The sequence below is a fragment of the Sinocyclocheilus rhinocerous genome, unplaced genomic scaffold, assembly GCF_001515625.1.
Source record: "Sinocyclocheilus rhinocerous isolate Xijiao unplaced genomic scaffold, SAMN03320098_v1.1 scaffold157, whole genome shotgun sequence".
In the NCBI taxonomy this organism is placed as follows: Eukaryota; Metazoa; Chordata; class Actinopteri; order Cypriniformes; family Cyprinidae; genus Sinocyclocheilus; species Sinocyclocheilus rhinocerous.
In genome coordinates, this window is record NW_015665038.1 from 1455810 (window position 1) to 1475684 (window position 19875).

Consider the following 19875-nt stretch of genomic DNA (forward strand, 5'->3'; position numbering starts at 1 on the left):
AATAGATTTTGGTTTGACTGTATCTATTTGATAAATGAAGTTAACCAACTAACATTATACATACTCTTTTGGTTACTGTACCCAATATTTAAAAAATGTACAAATGCAATAAAAATATTGGTATCGGTACTCGGTATCGGCAAGTACCAAAAATAAAAGTATCGGTATCGGGCGAGTACTAGAAAAAGTGGTATCGGTGCATCCCTAATTACAATAACAGAGCGGAAACGTCTATTGACTAGAATTCAGGAGGAGGAATGGAAATTCTATGGCAAGGTTCAGCTCTCACTAAAATAAGATGTAAATTGGCCAGAGTGAGTAACAATCACACCCTCACACTTTATACTGTTGTTTTTTAAATAATATTTTAAATCTGCAAGGATTCATTAAACTGATCAAAAGTGGTAATGTTAAATCTTTACTGTCACAAAACATTTCTATTTAAAATAAATGCTATTCTTTTGAACTTTCCATTCATTAAAGAATCCAAACAAACATTTTTCACCATTTTCACAAAAATATTAATCAATCAATATTAATTTTAAGTGTGGTTTCGGTATCCAAATAGATTTTGTGGCTACTGTATGTGATTTAGATCAAACACTCTTCCCACAGCTACTGTGCCAGTGCCAACTGTTCCATCAACAGTTTTCTGTGTTTATCTGTGCCTGCTGGGGCAAATCTCTTTACAAAACACTGCTCACAGAAACCTAATTTGTGAGGACTCTTCTGAGTAAACAAAGCAAATCATAGTTTGGCACAAGCGATCAAAGACAGGTTAAAAGCATACAACACGGGCTTGTGATCTCCACACTGGAACTGAGTGCTCTGATGTGGTGGATAATGAACAATGCCCTCCCTCCTCCTAAACTATGGAAATATATTACATAAAGGGAAAGAAGCCACAAATGTAGAGCTAAAGAGTCAGAGAAGGAAAGAGGGCCAGTCTTCATTGCAATGAACAAGAGAATGTGTCTTGCCATTGGTGCTTATGCTTGTGCCATGCATAAACAGAGAACAAATAAATCCCAGATGTGTGAGCTAAAAGGACCTTAATAAAAGGAAGCAATTGTTTAGCCTGTGCATGTATGATTGTGTATGCGCATGGTGGACTTTCAAATTCAGAGGATAAAGCCTCCCTTCTGTGTTTGCCTTTTTTCCTAATGTATTTTATGTCGTCATATTTTCATTTGATTAAAACAACTTGGAACACTATTTTACCTTTTATACTATCATAAGTTATCACCAATAGTTTTGTATAATTACAATTCGTAACAGTCTCAAGTTTTTTTAACATTGCAAAAGCATTTTTACATTTTTTTAAAAGAAAAATAATAACTTCAGTAACATATCGACAAGCGTTTTTTGTTATTATTTTCTTTCTTACTACTTTTTTCTTACTTTTCTTTCTAACCCTAAAACACAATGCCATGAGGTGGAAAAATACAGGCAAAACACCTGTAAAAACGAAATATGTAAAATTACCTCATATTAATACAGTACATTGTTCCCTATTTTTACAGGTTTTTTTACGGTGTATATTTTCGGCATAAAATGAAAATTCACCTTTTTCATCTTCCTGTAAAAAGACATACTGGTGTCAAAAATCTTTTTCAATCATCCGTTTCACTTGGATGTACGTGACAATATGGAAGAAAATATCTTGATACTTCTGTTACATTGTGACTTCAGCAGAATCTTTTGATGAGGTACTGCACTTTCCCTTACTTACATAAAAATGTTTACATAAATACTGCATTTTACACTTGCGTACATGTGTTCAAAATCACCCACTTGTTCATTCATTCACAATTTACAGCATAATGAAAGCCACATACAGTAGTTAGTAAGTGAGTGTGCATGAGTGAATGTGGGCACAGCTGTATGGCACACTGTGCTGTATCCCAACCGGCATGAAATCTGACATGAAATCCAGTGTGATTTTAATCAGATTTCAAGCCACAAGTAAATATGGTTAGCGAAAATCAGATTTCATGCAGACAACAAACAAAACATTTTTTTCTGCCTGGCTTCACAAAGCCCATTTGACGATACAGTTGAGCAGCAGATAAACTTAACACAATATCTCAGCAGCACTGAGATGTGAAATTTTCCCCCTGGGAAACCGATTCATAAATTTAAATCACTAACATCTAATTCTGTGATTTTTGTTGATATTGAGGGCTACTAAATAAGCCAAAATAGCTTAGCACTTAGCTACTCAATTTAAACTTGATTTAATTCATCTTTAAAAACAGCTGACAGTTGGAGTTTCTGTATCTGTATCCTCCTGACTGTTTTGCACTATTTTTCTTATGTAAACCTTAGCTACAGAAAAAAATGACAAAATTATAGTTTTTTTCTCTCTTGACTCGAGAGTGTCGCTTCACGAAACTATTACAGACAAAGATGCACTTCCAGGTAACTATTAATGGATGCCTCCAATTCCAAAAAACGCAGCTTGCTCTAGTTCCATTTCACAGACTGTGCCAAAGGACCATCTTCCTCCCAAATGGTCATTTACCTCTGGCTGAGTAAAAGCAAAAGTATTTTTTTTCCCGGCAGAAACTGCCCCCCTTTTCCATCTCATTCAGTAAATCTGTGACAAGGATTAGCAGAGAATAAAGTTTAATATAATTATGGTGTTACAACCAATGACATCTACTAGACTGATATCCAGTAACAGATGTGGTCAAGGGTCTGGGGTTGTTGATGTTGAATGAACATATTCCTATTGCTCAAACAAGTGGTGTATTCAAAAGCCCAGTTATAAAGGAAAGAAAAATAAGTCAATTTTTAGCTGAGAGAACCTGAAGTTAACAATGTTTTATAGCAGTCTTATCCCTGTCGAATATTTATTTCCAGCCAATGCCTAAGGCTAAAGACCCAAATATTATGAAAATTTCCTTTCAATACTGCTAGGTTTTCAGCTTAAACCATGCCACATAATGTCAGCACATGGTGGAAGAGTAGCAGGTTTTGATGTTTCTTGCACTGTACTGTAGCAGTTTAATTATGGTTTGCCTGTTTTCAGAACAAATTGTTTTTATATATATAAACACAAGTAGTGTTTGCCCATATAAACTTTTCTATGCAAAACATGATGCTAGGATTTTGCGAATGGTTGCCATGCAGCTACTAAGGTGTTCTAAGTTTTTTTTTGTGCATTGCTATAGGGTTGCTAGGGCATTTAGGTGGTTGCCAGGTGGTTACCTAATGGACCACATCAAAAGAGTCCATCCTATGTTTAAAAGAGACAGCTTAAATCAGCCTCTAAACCAGACTAAGTTGGTCTTTAGTTGATATAGCTGGGCTCCCAGCCTGATCAGCTCAGAAGTGTCCAAAAGCTTTTTAAAATAATAACACTTTTTAAAATAATAATACTTTACAATAAGGTTCTAATTGTTAACATTGGTTAACTAACAATTAAAGTACTTCTAAAGCATTTATTGTTATCTTATTCAGTTAATTTCAGCATTTACCAAGACATTGTTGAAATCAAATGTTGTTAATATTATTTAATGAACATGGGCTAACATTCATTCAATTCAATTTACTTTATTGTCATTGTACATAGGTACAACGAAATTCTGTCTGGTGAGTCTCAGTTACAAACTAAACAAAGGAAGAACAACAACTTAAATCAACCAACAATAAATAACAGACAACAGTTACCCCAAAATAAAGTGCAAATTATGTCATTAACTTAAGGGGGGAAAGTGCAAGGGGTGTAATAGAGGTCACAGCTCTTGGAAAGAAACTGTTTCTCAGTCTGTTTGTGTGTGCTTTTATGGTCCTGTACCTCCACCCTGAGGGCAGGGGGTCAAACAACCAGTTTTTAACCAGTTTTTAACCAGTTTTAACATGACCTAACATAAACAAAAGAGTAATAAATACTATAACAAATGTATTGCTCATTGTTAGTTAATGCATTAACTAATGTTAAGTAATGGGACCTGGGTGTTGGTTGAAATCCTTATCCCCGATTACGAGCAAAAATAATAGTGATGCTTTCCTTAGATGCTTTGCTACAAAAACTGGTTCAACTATGTCTGAGAACTTAGATAAGCAAGGGCAACCGCGCACAGAGCAGCTGAGTATGGGAATATGAGTAAGACGAAAGGAATCTGGAGCTTGTAATGATGAATGACGTGGAGTCAGCTCTACAGAAATCACTTCAGGACACATCACAGAAAAAATTCTAATATATATATATATATACACTGTGCAATGGTTCACTGTTTACAGCTTGGGACTATAAAATAGTTACACGAACCAACTGACAAATATGGTGTATAAAAGATTGTTGCCAAAAGAGTCCCAGTGAACCTCAGTGAGAAACAGAAGGGGTGGAGCAGCACAATCTCCAAGCAGACGTTAGTAGCCTACGCTCGTCCTATTACAGCACACGTCCAGCCGTGCCAGAGTCCACATCTGTTGATCTCCAGGGCACGAGTGCGACAGGATTGAAAGACTGTACATGGCTCAATATTTTGAAATGAAAAGCGTAACTTAATCCCAACTGATCGTTACCTGCTCATATGGCCAAATGTGTCACTGCTACTTACTGTACATGTGTTACTTTACAGTAGGTTTGAGCATTACATTTTTCTTTTTTTTTACTGTTACAAGATTTTGTCTCTGGCCACGGCCCATGGATGGAATAACTTTCTAGTTCACTGCCAGCAGTAATTTAGCACAAGTAGTGTCTGCAACTATTTTCCACCAGCTTTTAATATTTTGTTTTAAATCTGTGGCTGTGTGATTGGAAACACATGGAGGCAAAGAAAATACCAGGTAATTCCATTAATTTACAATGTTTCAGGGAGTCGTCTTGATCCAAACGTTCAAACAAACACCATTGATTCTGAATATATGTAAAACTGCTGATGTAATACAGCGCACATGTATGGGTCTCTTTGTTTTGTGTTGTGTGACTGCATGTGCTACTCAACAGCACATAAAATGACTTCTTAGAATCGTGTATGCCAAAGTACCGAATGCCAAATTCTTAAACCCAATTGAAAATGTCACTCTGCTTCATGTGTGAAGGTTTCCTAGAAGCTTAATAGCAAATTTTCCCCTTTGGAGAAAGAGAGTATGGGCGTCTTTGCAATTTGCCATTAAGCAGATTGTAGTAGACTGGCTGAAAATGTTAGTACGGGGACCTGGCTGAGCCAATTTCATCTCAGCTGTGTAGACAGTGTATATGTTCACTGGAAATATGACTGTTTTGAAGCAGGCCTTCTGCCCTGGCCAAAGCACTGTCAGTTCCTTGATTTGGGGCCCATTTACCTCTTTTATTGTACAATAATGACACCTATTTGATCCTATTAGGTAAAGAACATTTCAAAATAAAATACACACACTACGTTGAGGTAAAAAGCAGTATTTTACAAGGAATTTTCCACAGACATCCCTTGGAATTGGACTACAATGAGGTCATACGCTGGCTATCCTGTTCACAGCAGCGTCAAGGACATCAAAGTCAGGTGGACATGTCTAAAACAATTTGGTTTTCTTTCCAGAAAACCAGGAGAAATGCTGTAAGCTTCCGTGAGGTCTTCTACAAGAACCTTTTCCAATGGCATTTCACACAACTGATTTTAGGAGGAGTTCGACACAAGAACCTGTTTCGCATTTGCTGAGTTAGACTGATGTACCACCATCCAGAATATGCCATGGTATGACTGTATGTGAGGGATTACTTTAGCATCGGGCTGATAAAGCAATAATGTTTCCTGGAAAAACATGATGCTATGCTGTTGCAAATTAAGTGTGCTGAACATTTCCAAACATCTGGGTTGGGAACTACGCTTAGATCTGTTCTGTGACGTGACATTGGTGGACTCTCCCTATATTAGAGAAATCAAAGAATGACTCTTACCTTCCGACCAGCTTGACCGGGTAGTCCAGGTAGTCCTAATACCCCAGGGTCCCCCTATAAATGAGAACACTAAAAATTACTTCTGATATGGTAAATTTGGCAATGTTGACATATTCAGAGACACCACACATTGTAACTTATGCTAATTGTTCGCTACTATGCTACACTGATTCCTGAGTACTGGGACAGAACAGGCAAAAAAAAAAAAAGGTTTATCAATGAATCATCAGCCCATTCTGGATTCATCTGTTGAATGTGTTTGGCTGGCCACACACTTGAAGATTTTAAGCCCCGATTTTGAACCAAATATGCACCCCCAAGCAATCGGGGGTGGTGTGGCCCAATTCGAGGCTTGTCGCAAATTACTTTTTGTCCAAAAAAACCCCTCAATTGTGTGGTGTCATTGTGCTTATTTCACTGCTCCCGATCACGTCGGAGCCTGCACAATCCCAAATCGTAAATTTTAAACATTTTTAATATTTATGATTCTTGATCAGGCTGCCTCTGATGTGATACCAATGAAACTACAGCTGAAACTTGCCAGCCACAAACATGCCATGAAAGTGGAGTATTGAGAAAGAAGATCAGCAATATTGTTTTTTTCTCCAATGTTTTTCTTCCCGTAAAACAAAATTCACGCCAGGAGAACCAGCTGCTGTCGTCAATCGTCCTCTAATTGTTTTTCTTCGCAAGTCATGCTTGATCTCACAAATCTCTGTGAGATCTTGTTTCATTGTGAAAATGAGACTACAATTGGCGAGTGTGTGGTCTCGCAGTCTGGCCAAATCGTGTAGTAGTGTGTGCATTCAGAGGATTATAATGTTAAACGCTGATTGACACTGTCCTTAAATCCCAAAGTATACTTCATTTTTGTACGTGTACGCTAGCGTATGTGTACAGTCGAACGCGTAGCCTTTCAAAGTATATTGAAAGCGTGTGCAAACGCAGGCGGTCGACACATGCCCTCTAGAAAGCTTCATCTTTGTCCAGCGTCTGCTGTATTTTTCTTCAGCAGTTATGACTGATAAAAATGTCTTTGTACTGCTTTAAACTAAAGTTGAGTCTCTCATAACCCTCTCACAAAAGCGCTTTTCAATGCGGCCATCTGTTGTTGTTGCCGTCTCTGCTATTTTATTGTTGTTGTTGTTCCATCACTTTAGTTTAATTTTCTACTGTGAAAAAAAAAAAAATGGCCCGGGCCAGTGTTGCCACCTTGTGGAACAACTGTTTAGTGTTAGTGCAAAACCAAGTCAATGCACATATGCGACCTGTGCGTACAAAGTCGGACGGTGCGTGTACTATTTTGGTGGCGAAATTTGAGTCACACGCACTGTATGCGGACCCTGGCGTATGTGTAAAAAACGAAGTATACTTTGGCCTTAAGTCTTGGGTCTTCGGTTAAGTTTTGAAAATCGCCAAGTGTGTCCCAGGCTTTAAGGCAGGGCTGCAAAACTCAGTTCCTTCGAAGGCCACAGCCCTGTAGAATTTTGTTTCAGCTCTAATTAAACACACCTGATCCATCTAATCAAGCCCTTCAGGCTTATTTGAAAACTACATGGTATTTGTGTAGGAGCAGGGTTGGAACTAAACTATACAGAACAGTGTTGAAGAAAAAAAAAACGTATGTCAGGCCATAAAAAAACACTACCATTCAAACGATTAGGGTCAGTAAAGAAATACAAATTTTTAGTCAGCAAGGATGCGTTCAAGGATGCATGAGCAAAATACAGTAAAGGCATTAATAATGTTACAAAATATCCTAATAAATGCTGTTCTTTTGAACTTCTATTCATCAAAGAATTATGAAAAATCATTCTTTCCACAAAAATATTAAACAGCACAACTGAGCACCCAATTTTGTCTTTTCTTGAGCAGCAAATCATCATATTAGAATGATTTCTGAAGGATCATGTGACACTGAAGACTGGAGTAATTGCTGCTGAAAATTCAGCTTTGCCATCACAGGAATAAATTACATTTTAAAATATATTAAAAGACAAAACAGCTATTTTAAATAGTTTTTTAAATTTATTTTTGATCAATTAAATGCAACCTTGGTGAGCATATTAGTCTCATTTCATAACAATACAAATCTTTTGAACGGTATTGTACATATTCACATTTCAGTTTTTCTTTAGCATGTCCCATAACCTTGCCTGCTGCTGTTTTTGTTTTTATTCTCAGGAATCAGTGTGCTGATTAATGCAAGAACTTGCATCATTTTAAGTATGAAAAAAAAAATGTTTGCAAGTGCACAATATACTTTTTGCAACCACTTAAAAACAGACATAAGCTAAAGCACATGATGGTGAATAATACAGTAACAATATGTAATAAATAACATACTGTATTTAAATAATTAATAAGGGAGGGTATGGTAACGCATACCTTTATTCCATTTAGTGCTCTGCCAGGTGAGATTCCAGGGTCTCCCTTTTTTCCCTGTAACACACAGAGAACAAACAACTGATCTCATGCAACTATACTCGTGGAAAAATGTAAAATTTTACAATGAGGTATGTTTAGATACAAAGCTTTCATAAAAGGTAAACAGAGTATGCTATTTTAAAATGCTTTTAAATGAAAAGACTTTTCAAACTACCTACAGTGACTCACTCTTGTTTTGACTCATGTATACATCACACAGGAAATGAGGAGGTTACTGAGGAGTTATTGTGACCCCTGCTCTCAAATACTGTAACAGGATTCCTCTCCTAATTTTTATATATAGTCTACATGGATAAGAGTAATGAAGGCTTGCAAAGGAAAGGAGTGTTGTTTACGCAAGAGAGTGACCCATGTACACTAGTGAGAATAAGTTTACAGTAAGTCTCTGCAATGACACTGGGGTTCACACACCACATTCTTTTGCCTTTTCAGGCAATGGGATGAAGCCATGCTTTATGGCTGTGATTCAAACACATGTACAAGTGGTAGCATATTTTTTCAAATTAATCTAAGCTGTTAATCGCCGTGTTTTTTTTTTGTTTGTTTTTTTTTGACAATGCTTCTGGCATTGTTTTTGTGGCTGTTTCACAAAAGTTATTATGCAAATCAGGTAAGAGTGCAAACATGCCCATAAATCTGTGCTAAATGCAGTTTGCATGGCATAATCTTGCAGGTTTTGAGTTCAGTTGTGAAGGATTCACCAGGCTCGTACTTTGCAGTGAATGTAAAACTTCACTCCAACACTGCAATTCAGACACCAAAATTGGCTCTGTAAAGCCAAAAGTGTGCTTGTCTACACCATGTGTCTGGATACATGGCAGTTATAATGGTCTTATCCATCATTTGATGATTTACTGCTCAATGAATAGCAAATTTACTGCTATTTGAATACATAGAGAGAAAAATCTGCTAGGAAGCCAACAACAAACATATTGCAATGAAGTGTTAGTTTTCTATTGGGCCCCAAAGTAGCCAGTGTAGTGTTTTATTGTAGTACTGAAGTAATAGTAGCATGTTTTTACTGCTGTCTTTCTAGGTATTATAAAATAATAGTCTACCTTGTGATATCACTGTTGTAAAAATACCCAATCACCTATTAAAGTGCTACTTAAAGCACATATGGCTTATAATTAGAAGCCATTGATTAGATCAAAGCTCATGCACATGTTTAATGATCCCCTTTAAATCTGCTCACTAATAAGTTCAAGACTTGCATTTTATGAGCACAGTTTTTTGTTATGGTATGTCCAAACATAATGGGGTACGTTTCCCAAAAGCATCGTTAGCCAACTATGGTCGCAAGTTCTGTCGTTACTAACATAGTTCATCGATTCGGTGTTCCCGAAACCATAGTTCAAAGGAACATTTGCAAACAGCATCGCAAACTTATACGTAGTTAGAACGTCTCGGTTACTTGTGTAACCCTCGTTCCCTGAAGGAGGGAACGGAGACGTTACGTCAGTCGTGACTGATGAATTGGGATCTCGCCCAAGAGCCCAATCACCTTCGAGTGTAAACTAAACAAGCCAATGACAGTTGGCGTGCGTGTTTCGCCACGCGCACCCCGCCCCGCAGCGCGGGTATAAAAGGAGAGGACCAAGAGGGTAACAGGTGAGGGCGTGGAGGATTCAGCCTCCTTGCCCCTCTGAGAAACCTGATGACCAAGTCGTGCTTCCCCAGAGACTTACCGTCTACTGCCTCGTGATGTGCGGCAATGGCGGCAACATACACTTTGAGGGTGGAGGGAGACAGCCTTCGCTCCAACCCATCCTGCAGGAAAGAAAGCACGACTCCGATCTGGCATCTACGGGGGTCTTCCCGGCGGGAAGAGCACCAATCGACGAACAGGTTCCACTTCAGCCTGTAAGCGTGTCTGGTAGACGGGGCTCTAGCTGACGTGATGGTGTTTACGCGCTCTCCTTTTATACCCGCGCTGCGGGGCGGGGTGCGCGTGGCGAAACACGCACACCAACTGTCATTGGCTTGTTTAGTTTACACTCGAAGGTGATTGGGCTCTCGGGCGAGATCCCAATTCGTCAGTCACAACTGACGTAACGTCGAACGTGACTGACTGAATGGGAACTACAGTTTCTTGTTAGTAAGACATATGGACTTAAATAAATTATGCTCTTAGGCACTGTAAGCAAGCTAACATACAGTACAATCTATATCTTACATTCCATTTAAATATATATCCATTTCTGTCTCTATAGCTTATATATGTCCTCAATAAGCACATTTTTGAAGAGTGTGCATATGCGTAAATGTGTAAGGGAACTCCGCAGTATGACGCAAGAGGGAACCCGCGATGAATCAAACATCAAATTAAGCAAAATGACAAGGAACGGAAAATAATGTAGTCATTAGCTGCCATGTTCATTACAGCAGCATCTCAGAGATCTCAAATCGATGAATTAGTAGAAGTTATTACTCCACTACCTGTGCGTGATATCATTAACGATTGTCCTATATTGTTGAACCAACGTGGTTCAAACAACGGAGATATGTTCGGAAAATAGTAATGACTAGTTAGGTTGTACAGCGATGCATCATACTATGGTGGTTAAGCAGCGAGTAACATCATTGTATGGGAAACACACTACTGATCAATGTAAAAAAACTACACTAAACTACACTAAACGAAAAAAAATAGTTCCAACAAACACACTAGTTTAGTAGCATCCACAAAAGCATCACAACACTGTATTCAATGGTACAAACCTTGGATCCGGGGGTCCCTGGGCGGCCTGGATTTCCATGTGGACCAGGGGGACCCTACAAAACAACACATGTTCACTTGTATTTGTGTGCTGTCTCCTCCATAGTTACTGTGCTGTGTCACAAGCCTTGACCCACATTATTGTTTTTTTTCTTTTTTCCAAACAATAAATGGCCAATAAAAAGACAAGAAAGGAAAGGAGAGGGGCATAAAAGAGAATGTACAGAGAGAGAGAGAGAGAGAGAGAGAGAAAGAGTCTGTGAAATGAACACTCGTGTACCAGACTGTTTTAGAAGCACATGACCATTACTTCTGTCAGTTTAATAGCTGCTATCAGGGTCCCAAATTAACACTCATAAAGTGCCAATGTGAGTAAAAATTTACTTTGGCAGGTAAAATGAGTCGCTCCCCAGTTAGGAACAGCAACATGATTTAAATCAAATTATAAAACAATAATTTGACTCTCAGTGATGTAAGCGACATAATCTAATTAAATCAAAGACAAACCGCCTATTAAAGAATACAGGTGCATCTCAATAAATTAGAATGTCGTGGAAAAGTTCATTTATTTCACAAAACTGATCCGTCTTCAAACTACTTTTCCTTAGTGGAAATTAAATTGTCAGACATTTAGTTTGGAAGCCTGAAAGTTTTTTTCTTCTATGTGGTGAGACATTTTGCTCAAATTGTTTCTCTCCCAAATCTCCATGAGTTCAAGTGAAAGGATAAATTAATGTATTCTTTTTTAACAGATCAGATAAAATTGTATCTCTATGCCAGTGCATGTATAAACAGAATCAGAATCTGGTTGCATTTAGGATAGCAATTTCACCGACTTGATTAACTTGACCCTAAAGCAGTGGCAGTCCCTTTCTGTAAATGCCTCACAAAACTATGTATGGTGCTCTTAGACACTTTTATACATTTCAGACAGAAACCTGGAAAGAATGAGTGCAGAAAAGAAAGAAAGAAAGAAATATTATGTCAGGGCAATAAATAACGATTTTCAGTGGATTCCTTAATTCTTACAGTGGTTCAGGACCTCTCAGCCCCCCACCTTTACCCCCGACACTGGAAAATATTTTTAAACAAGAATCAGAACATTTGCTTTAGTCCCTTAAAGTCGCCAAACCTGTCAGAATCTGAGGGAAGCAGCTTAGTCAAATTTTGGGAATGGAGAAATGTTTGAAAACCTCATACATTTTTCATTATTCTGGCCCTCTAAGTGCTGTATGTAAGTAGCAAAGTTTGCCCAAGGCATGCATTCGGAAAATTGCCCTCTACTTAAAAAGAAAGTGTTGTGTTTTAAAGGGTACTTCTGGCATATGCTTTTGGCATATACCATATGGACATGATTTTCTTCATTAGCTCACTTTTCCATGCAGCGACCAGGGGGTTTGAGTAGAGAGAATGTAAGAAAGCTCCCTAGACACTGATTTATACACTCTGTTAGTAAAGCAGACAAAATAAATGTGATCTTAAACAACAAACTGCAAAAGCCACAATCCAACTGGCCGTCACTTTGGAGGTTAATATGTGCTAAATGAAACTAAAGACCATACTGACAGGGAACAAACACTGGGAGGGTGGGAGGTAATGATTCGTGCTTGGTGATGTTGCTTATTTGCACATACTTTCTGCATTGTTTTAGCACCCGACTGACTAAATTAATTATGCAAATCAGGTAAGTAAAATATGTGCTCATCGTAGTTTGCATGATTCAATTCCTTATCTGAAGTAAGCTGTGGAGGATGCAAGCAGACTACAATCTGGCATACATTAGTGGGAGTGTACAGTGTCATTCCACTGTTAGGATCCAGAAAATGCAGAAAGTATGCTTGACTACATTTCTGTCACGGTCGGTGGTAGTGTGAAGAGCACGGAGCGAGGCAAAGACATCAACATACAATTCCAGACAAGGGAGAATAGAACGGGCTAGAACTAAATAGGGTAGATAACGAGGGGCAGACAGGTGATGGGGATAACTAATAACAAGGAACAGGTGATACTAATAATGTGAAAAGGAACTGGAAGGACCAAAAATAAGGAGAACTGGAAGGACCAAAAATAAGGAAAACAGGAACTCAACAGGAGCATACACGTGACAATTTCATGTCTTTATACATCCTTTTTATGCTGGTTATAACCCTTCTCTATTGTTTAATCATCATTTGATAAATTACTGCAGCCAAGATCACTAGAAAATGTACACAAACATCTCTCATAAATTAAATTATGTTTACAGTTTCTGGCACAGTCCTATTTCAGCACGTTTAGTGGCTACTTAAATGGATCACTGGTCAGTTTTTGTGCTGAAAGACCGCTCAACTGTTTGTTTCATAATGTGTAAATTTATTGCAGCATATATCCTGGGATCTTATTAGATATTATTAAAAAATAATTAGCTCTAAATTAAAGGTACAGTTCACCCAAAAATGAAAATTTGCTGAAAATGTACTTACTCAAAGGCCATCCAAGATGTAGATGAGTTTGTTTCTTTAGGACTGGAGTCGTGCGCTTTACCTGTGGATTGGATCACTGGTCAGTTTTTGTGCTGAAAGACCGCTCAACTGTTTGTTCCATGTTTCATAATGTGTAAATTTATTGCAGCATATATCCTGGGATCTTATTAGATACAATTAAAAAATAATTAGCTCTAAATTAAAGGTACAGTTCACCCAAAAATGAAAATTTGCTGAAAATGTACTTACTCAAAGGCCATCCAAGATGTAGATGAGTTTGTTTCTTTAGGACTGGAGTCGTGCGCTTTACCTGTGGATTATTGTCATGTTTTTTTTTTGTTTTTTTCCCTGTTGTTTGGGTTCTTATTCTGACGGCACCCATTCACTGCAGAGGATCCAGTAAGTGAGGAGGTGAGCAAGTGATGTAATGCTAAATTTCTTCAAATCTGTTCCGATGAAGAAACAAACTCATCTACATCTTGGATGACCTGAGGGTGAGTAAATTTTAACAAATTTTCAATTTTGGGTGAACTACTACTTTAAATATTTATGTATTTGAATTGCATGTAAAAAATAAAAAATCCATCCATTTGGATTCCACAGTATTAACATAAATTTAATGTGATGCACATTTATCAGTCATACATAAATTAAACAGGTAAGAAACAGGCAAGGTTAATGCACTCAAAAAAGTCATGGCATTGTTTATTAAAAAACTATTTGCATATATTTGAATTTATTTAAAGTAATATTTTCAGAATTGCTGTATTCAAATTGCTTAGAAATAGCACAAATCTGTTCAGTGTGATATCAGTTGCATTTATTCAGTTTTATTCAAAATACAAACATGGTTAAAATATGGCTAGCTGTGGAACATGCAATATTCAGTTAGTTAAAATGTGTGAAAGAAATGGGATTTATTGATGATAAATATATAAACCTGGTTATTGTGCATTTAAACCACATTCAGTTTATTACTACTACTTAATTATCATGATAACATTTTTCATATAAGTTGATATCAATAATTATCACAATAAGTTTCAAATCTTAATTTCTTACAAGTTTAAAGGCAGATTTTTGCTCCTAAGTGAAGTTTGTAGAAACCAGACCGTTACAGTAATTGTGGTTTTAAGCACTCTTTATGGTCAGAAAATGACAAACACTTAAAGTTTTTAAATTCTTTACACTTTTCCAGTCATCTTTCCTTAACAAAATAAATACCTTAATAAAAATTATTTCTTAGTTTCTGCATGTTCTAATGAGTTGTAAGGATAAAAGAAACTCAGATACTTTGATCTTCTGAGACAGACAATACACACACAGTGCATTAACATACAGACATCTGTTTCCGCATCTCACTGAGAGAAAATGTGGGAAAACGTCTCTCACATATGCATTGGGTTTTTCCTCATCCCCTTCCTTCCCCGCACCCATCCGTCTCTTCACCCAGCACACTCAGAATGGTCAATCGTATAATGTTCTATATGAATGCAAATAAGATTTACAGTCATGTTTGGTTTCATTTGAATAGTTTCAGGGCGAGTGGTACAATGGTCTTAATCTTACAAAAGTAGACGAGTATGAGAAGCATTCACAGACACAGGCTGTGTGTGTGGTCTTCTGAATTGGGAATAGCCAACATGCTTTATAAACTTATTTCAAATTAATCTGTTGGGGAGATAAAATGTGTAAGATTGATATTGTTTCAAATCATGAAACAGCTTTGTGTTGCCTGACTTTGATGACGCTTATCTTCAGCACATATATAATATATTAATTATAATTACATTAATAATATTACATTTTTGGTCTAGTAGAAATGCACATTTGACAGTAGCTTGAGTTGACAGTGGAGGTAGCTTGAGTTAGGATGCAGATGTAAATTTATGTTCATTATCAAAAACAGTAACACCTGTAAAAATTTTAACAACTTCATTTTTGTATCTGGTGAAATTTAATTATTCGACTTTTTTTTTTAATAACCATTGGTCTTCCATAGTAGCATACATTTAGATCATGATAACCGCAGTTAAAAACACACATATAGCACCTCAATACCATGGTAAAATGTAACTATATGGTTTATAGATATTTGTATGAAAAACAGTAATCTAAATCTTGGTTGACTATCGATCTACGATGATGTAGATCATCTTGCATTATTGACAAGCTATTTTCCTGTTTGACACTGTAAAGCTGCTTTGACACAATCAGTATTGTATAAAGCACTATACAAATAAAGGTGACTTGACTCGACGTCACTTTTTGTGAAATCTTCCTCTTTTGTGAATGGGTGTAACTAAATAGACCTATTCTGGATGCGCACACTCTGAGACAGTGAGGGCATGGAAAGGACGCTGTCGGTGGAACAGTTGTGGGATATTTCCTGCGTTGCCTAGCAGCCATAGCTGGCTCTCGCTGACAGTCTTCAAACTTCTGTAAGCCTGGTTGGTTGCTGCATGACAGCCGGCTCTGTCCTTGGCTCTGGATTCCAGATCTGCCACAGGGAATTCAACATACTTTAGACTATTTCTGATACAGTCTTTGTAACGTTTTTTTTGGACGACGGCGACTCCTGTGGCCCTAAGACAATGTTCCGTAAAGAATCTGGCGTGGGATGTGGGAACTGAATCTCTAGATCTGTCACTCTGTCCTGCCATTTGATGCACATAATTGACCTTAGAGACCTCTGATGGAATTGCTCAAGCTGTTTCAGGTGCTTTCTGTACAGCAGTCCCCAACCTTTTTAAGCCCCAGATCCCTGACCTCAGCCTTTATGAAAGACACGATCTACCTATTGAAGAATTATTAGAAAAAGACAACTAGATTGTCCTTCCAATTTGAGGCCTGTAATTTAGTATTTTAATTATTGATGCACCGATCGTGATTTTTCATGGCCGATTCAGATTCCTTTTTTTTTTAGCAAATATATTTATTGTTTATTTGCTCTATAACAAGCAAAGTGGCCTTAAACCAAAATATCTGTAGCAGACGAGTTGAATGAGACGCAAATTCACTCTCTGACAGCAGGTGGTGCTTATGGAACAGAAGTGATATAGCGTTTCCTTGGTTATCACTGTAAACAAAGCAGGACAGTGCATTTAATATTATTTTATACAGAGGTAAGAGAAGAAAATGCCATTGCCATCGAAGTCAATTCCCTTCAGTGATACATTAATTTAACCCCTCACCCCCAATTCAACATTTCTATTTTCTTCCTACATTTTGAGCATTGTGAACGGTGAGCTTGCTCTGTCTGCTGCAGTATTTTCTCCTCTTTGCATCCTTCTTCAGTATCTCTGGCCTCTGTTAACGTCCTGTTTACAAACTCAGGCATGATGTATTTTTCTTTATCCCTGTCCCAGTAGCTCCCGAAAATAACAGAAAAATAAGTACAAAAAAATAGTACAAAGACTGGAGAAATGTAATGTATTTTGTACTTATTTTTCTGTTCTTTTTGGGAGCTACTGGGACAGTGATAAAAATCTACCTGTCAATTGCAGTCGACGTGTCGACGACCACTGCTGTACAGAATCCAGGTTTCACAGCTAAAGAAGACTGGTGAGCACAACTGCCTTGTACACCTTGATCTTAGTAGCCAGCTTGATGTTCCTGTGGTTCAGGACTCTTATGCGCAGGCTACCAAGGGATTTGTCTAGTGAACCTTGTCTTCTTTTCCCTCTATGGTAATTATAGGTAAAGGGGCTCTGGAGCCAGGAGCAGGTTGGAATAAGACCTAGCTTTTGCTAAGACTGATGGTGAGCCCAAAGAGATGTTTGGCTTCTACAAATCTATCAAATAGAGATCAGACTCTGAGTGTGCCATAAGAGCGTAATCATCGGTAAAAAGGTAATCATGGATAAGCCGTCCAGTCATCTTGGATTTGGCATTTAGTCTTCGGAAATCGAAGAGGGAGCCATCTAGTCTATATCGCAAGTACACACCTCTTTCAATTCCTTGTAGAGCATGTGCCAGGATGCAGGTGAAGAACAAGTTGAAGAGAATAGGAGCAAGCACACATCCTTGTTTCACCTCATTTGAAATGTCAAGCGTAAGTGAAACATCCAAATTTAAGAGTACAAGGCCCTTCATCATATCATGGAAAAAGTGGATCAGGTTTGAGAACTTTCTGGGGCACCCAAACTTTGCGAGAATTATCCAAAGTGTCTAAGAAAGTGTCTTGAAAGTCTCTATTCAAGGTGTCAAAGGCCTTTGTTAGGTAAATGAAGATGGCATAGAGATTAGGGCTGTGCGATATGTAAAAAAAAAACTATCGCGATTTTTTTGATAAATTTTGCGATTTCGATTTTAACCACGATTTTTAACACACACAGACATGCTTTACAGTCATAGATGCATTCAGTGTGAATTTGAAACATATTTCCAAAAGAAAACCAATTAGAGCTTTATCAAAAAGCTGTAACATGTCTCTAGAACAGACATAAGGCAAAATAATCACTAAGTAAAGGTGTAACAAAATGTCTCTAGAATAGACATATGGCAGAAAAAAATAAAATAAAAATCCCGTGTCCATGGATTTTTTTTGCCATGCATTGGTCATAGAGCTCTTTGTGGCGTTCCCTCAATTGTTGAACTAGATTTGTTGCGCCAAGTTCACACGTACTCCGTCTGCAGTGCGTATACAAAAAATTTTTGATTAATCGCACATCCCTAATAGAGATCCATATGCTGCTCAATACATTTTTCCTGGATCTGCCAGACTCTGAAGATCATGCCGACAGTGCTATGGCCAGGTCTGAATCCACACTGAGCCTCTGGCAGGGACTTTTCTGAGATGCGATTCTGAGAGTCGATCAGCCTGTTGAGGATGATTCTTGCAAGAATCGTACCGGCAACTGACAGAAGTGAGATACCTCTGTAATTGCCACAGTCAGCCTTGCTGCCCTTTTTCTTAAAGATGGATACCACTGTGACGTCTTTGAATTCTTGTGGCATGATTTCCTCTTTGCTGCTTTGCCACTGCTAGTCTGACTAATTGCCTTCCTTATGTCCTCCATATTTGGGGGTAGGTCAAGGTTGTTCAGTGTAAACTGTTCAGTGTGGAATCCAATGCCAAGGGGGCAACTGTGGGGGGCCTATTGAGCAAGTCAGAGTAATGTTCTGTCCATCGGTTGATAATGCTTGCCTTATCTTTCAGAAGGGTGTTGCCATCTACAGAAAGTGGTGGTGTAATGCTTGGTCTTGATGGGCCGTAGATCAGTGCGCTGAAGGATTTATTGGAATTGTTGGAATGTGTAAACCCTTGAATTTCTTCAACCTTGCAGTCCCAAAAGCTATCCTTCATTGCACAGAGCTCTTTCTAGGTCTTTCTATGTAGGTGTATGAAGCAGTCTTTCTTTGCTTTGGAGTTGAGGTCATTTTGCCACTCAACATATGCCTTGCGTTTTTACTCCATCAGCCTCTTGATTCATCATTGTTCACGTAGAACCAGTCTTGGTGGACTCGCTTCTGGAAGCCAAGGGTTTATTTTGCTGACTTGCTCACCATCTGCTTGAACTGGTTCCACTTCTCAGTTGGATCTCCAGTCAGTGGGCCATGAGCAGCCAGAACATCATTGAGGTGTGTTGTTGGTATCGTTTTTTACAACGGAATTTTTTAACTTGGCAAGATTGTACCTAGCTATCAGGCACGGCTCGTCTATATGGGCAGGTGGGGCAGAGCCCCACCAAAATATTCATCCACAACATAGATCTCTATATAAACTGAATCAATAACAAATTGTAAATGTGTTCAGCATTCTGCAAAAAAATATTTTTTCAGATTTTCGATACTATTTTAAGTCGTAAAGTAAGCAGTATATATCAAAATCCCGCGCATGGCTTTAGCAGGCATGTATACATGATACTAAGTAGGGCAGACAGTGCCTGAGACCTCCCGAGCTCAACAGCACCCCACAATTTTGCAACGTAAATCTGTGGTGAAAAGGGGAACTGCAGCGCGCTCTAATTGAGAGCCATTGGGGCAGATTTGAGACTGCCCCGCTTATTTTCACGTTACCTTACGTGAACCTCGCTCCACCAAGACGATATCAATCCGCTTCAGCTATATGTCTGCAACAGGTCAGTAACTAATTGGCATGTTTGTTTGTTTTCTGTGTGGAGTAGTGGATCAAATTAGCAAAGCATAAATCCTTTTAGTTTAAATGTGCTCACATGAATAGCCTTTATATGGTTCTATTGTGTTTGTTTTATTATTATTCTGAGAATAGACATATGATCGTCCTTCCTCACCCGAATTGCTCCACAACTTGTAAGATTCTAAATCAACATTTGGAGGTGATAAATGCTATATTAAGGCAATTATAATACAGCATTTTTTGCTGTTCTCCGAGCCTG

At 38.1% G+C, this 19875-nt stretch overlaps 1 protein-coding gene across 1 annotated transcript in view; it reads right to left on the reverse strand.

Annotated features, from left to right (window-relative positions):
- Window positions 1–19875, reverse strand: part of LOC107731038 (collagen alpha-1(XXVII) chain B-like) — a 108643-nt gene that overhangs the window by 58445 nt on the left and 30323 nt on the right. Inside the window, exons 5-7 of the mRNA XM_016542009.1 lie at window positions 11057–11110; window positions 8276–8329; window positions 5888–5941 (exon numbers count right to left, since the gene is read on the reverse strand). Coding sequence (XP_016397495.1) covers window positions 5888–5941; window positions 8276–8329; window positions 11057–11110 — 162 coding nt within the window. The remainder of the gene's footprint in view (window positions 1–5887; window positions 5942–8275; window positions 8330–11056; window positions 11111–19875) is intronic.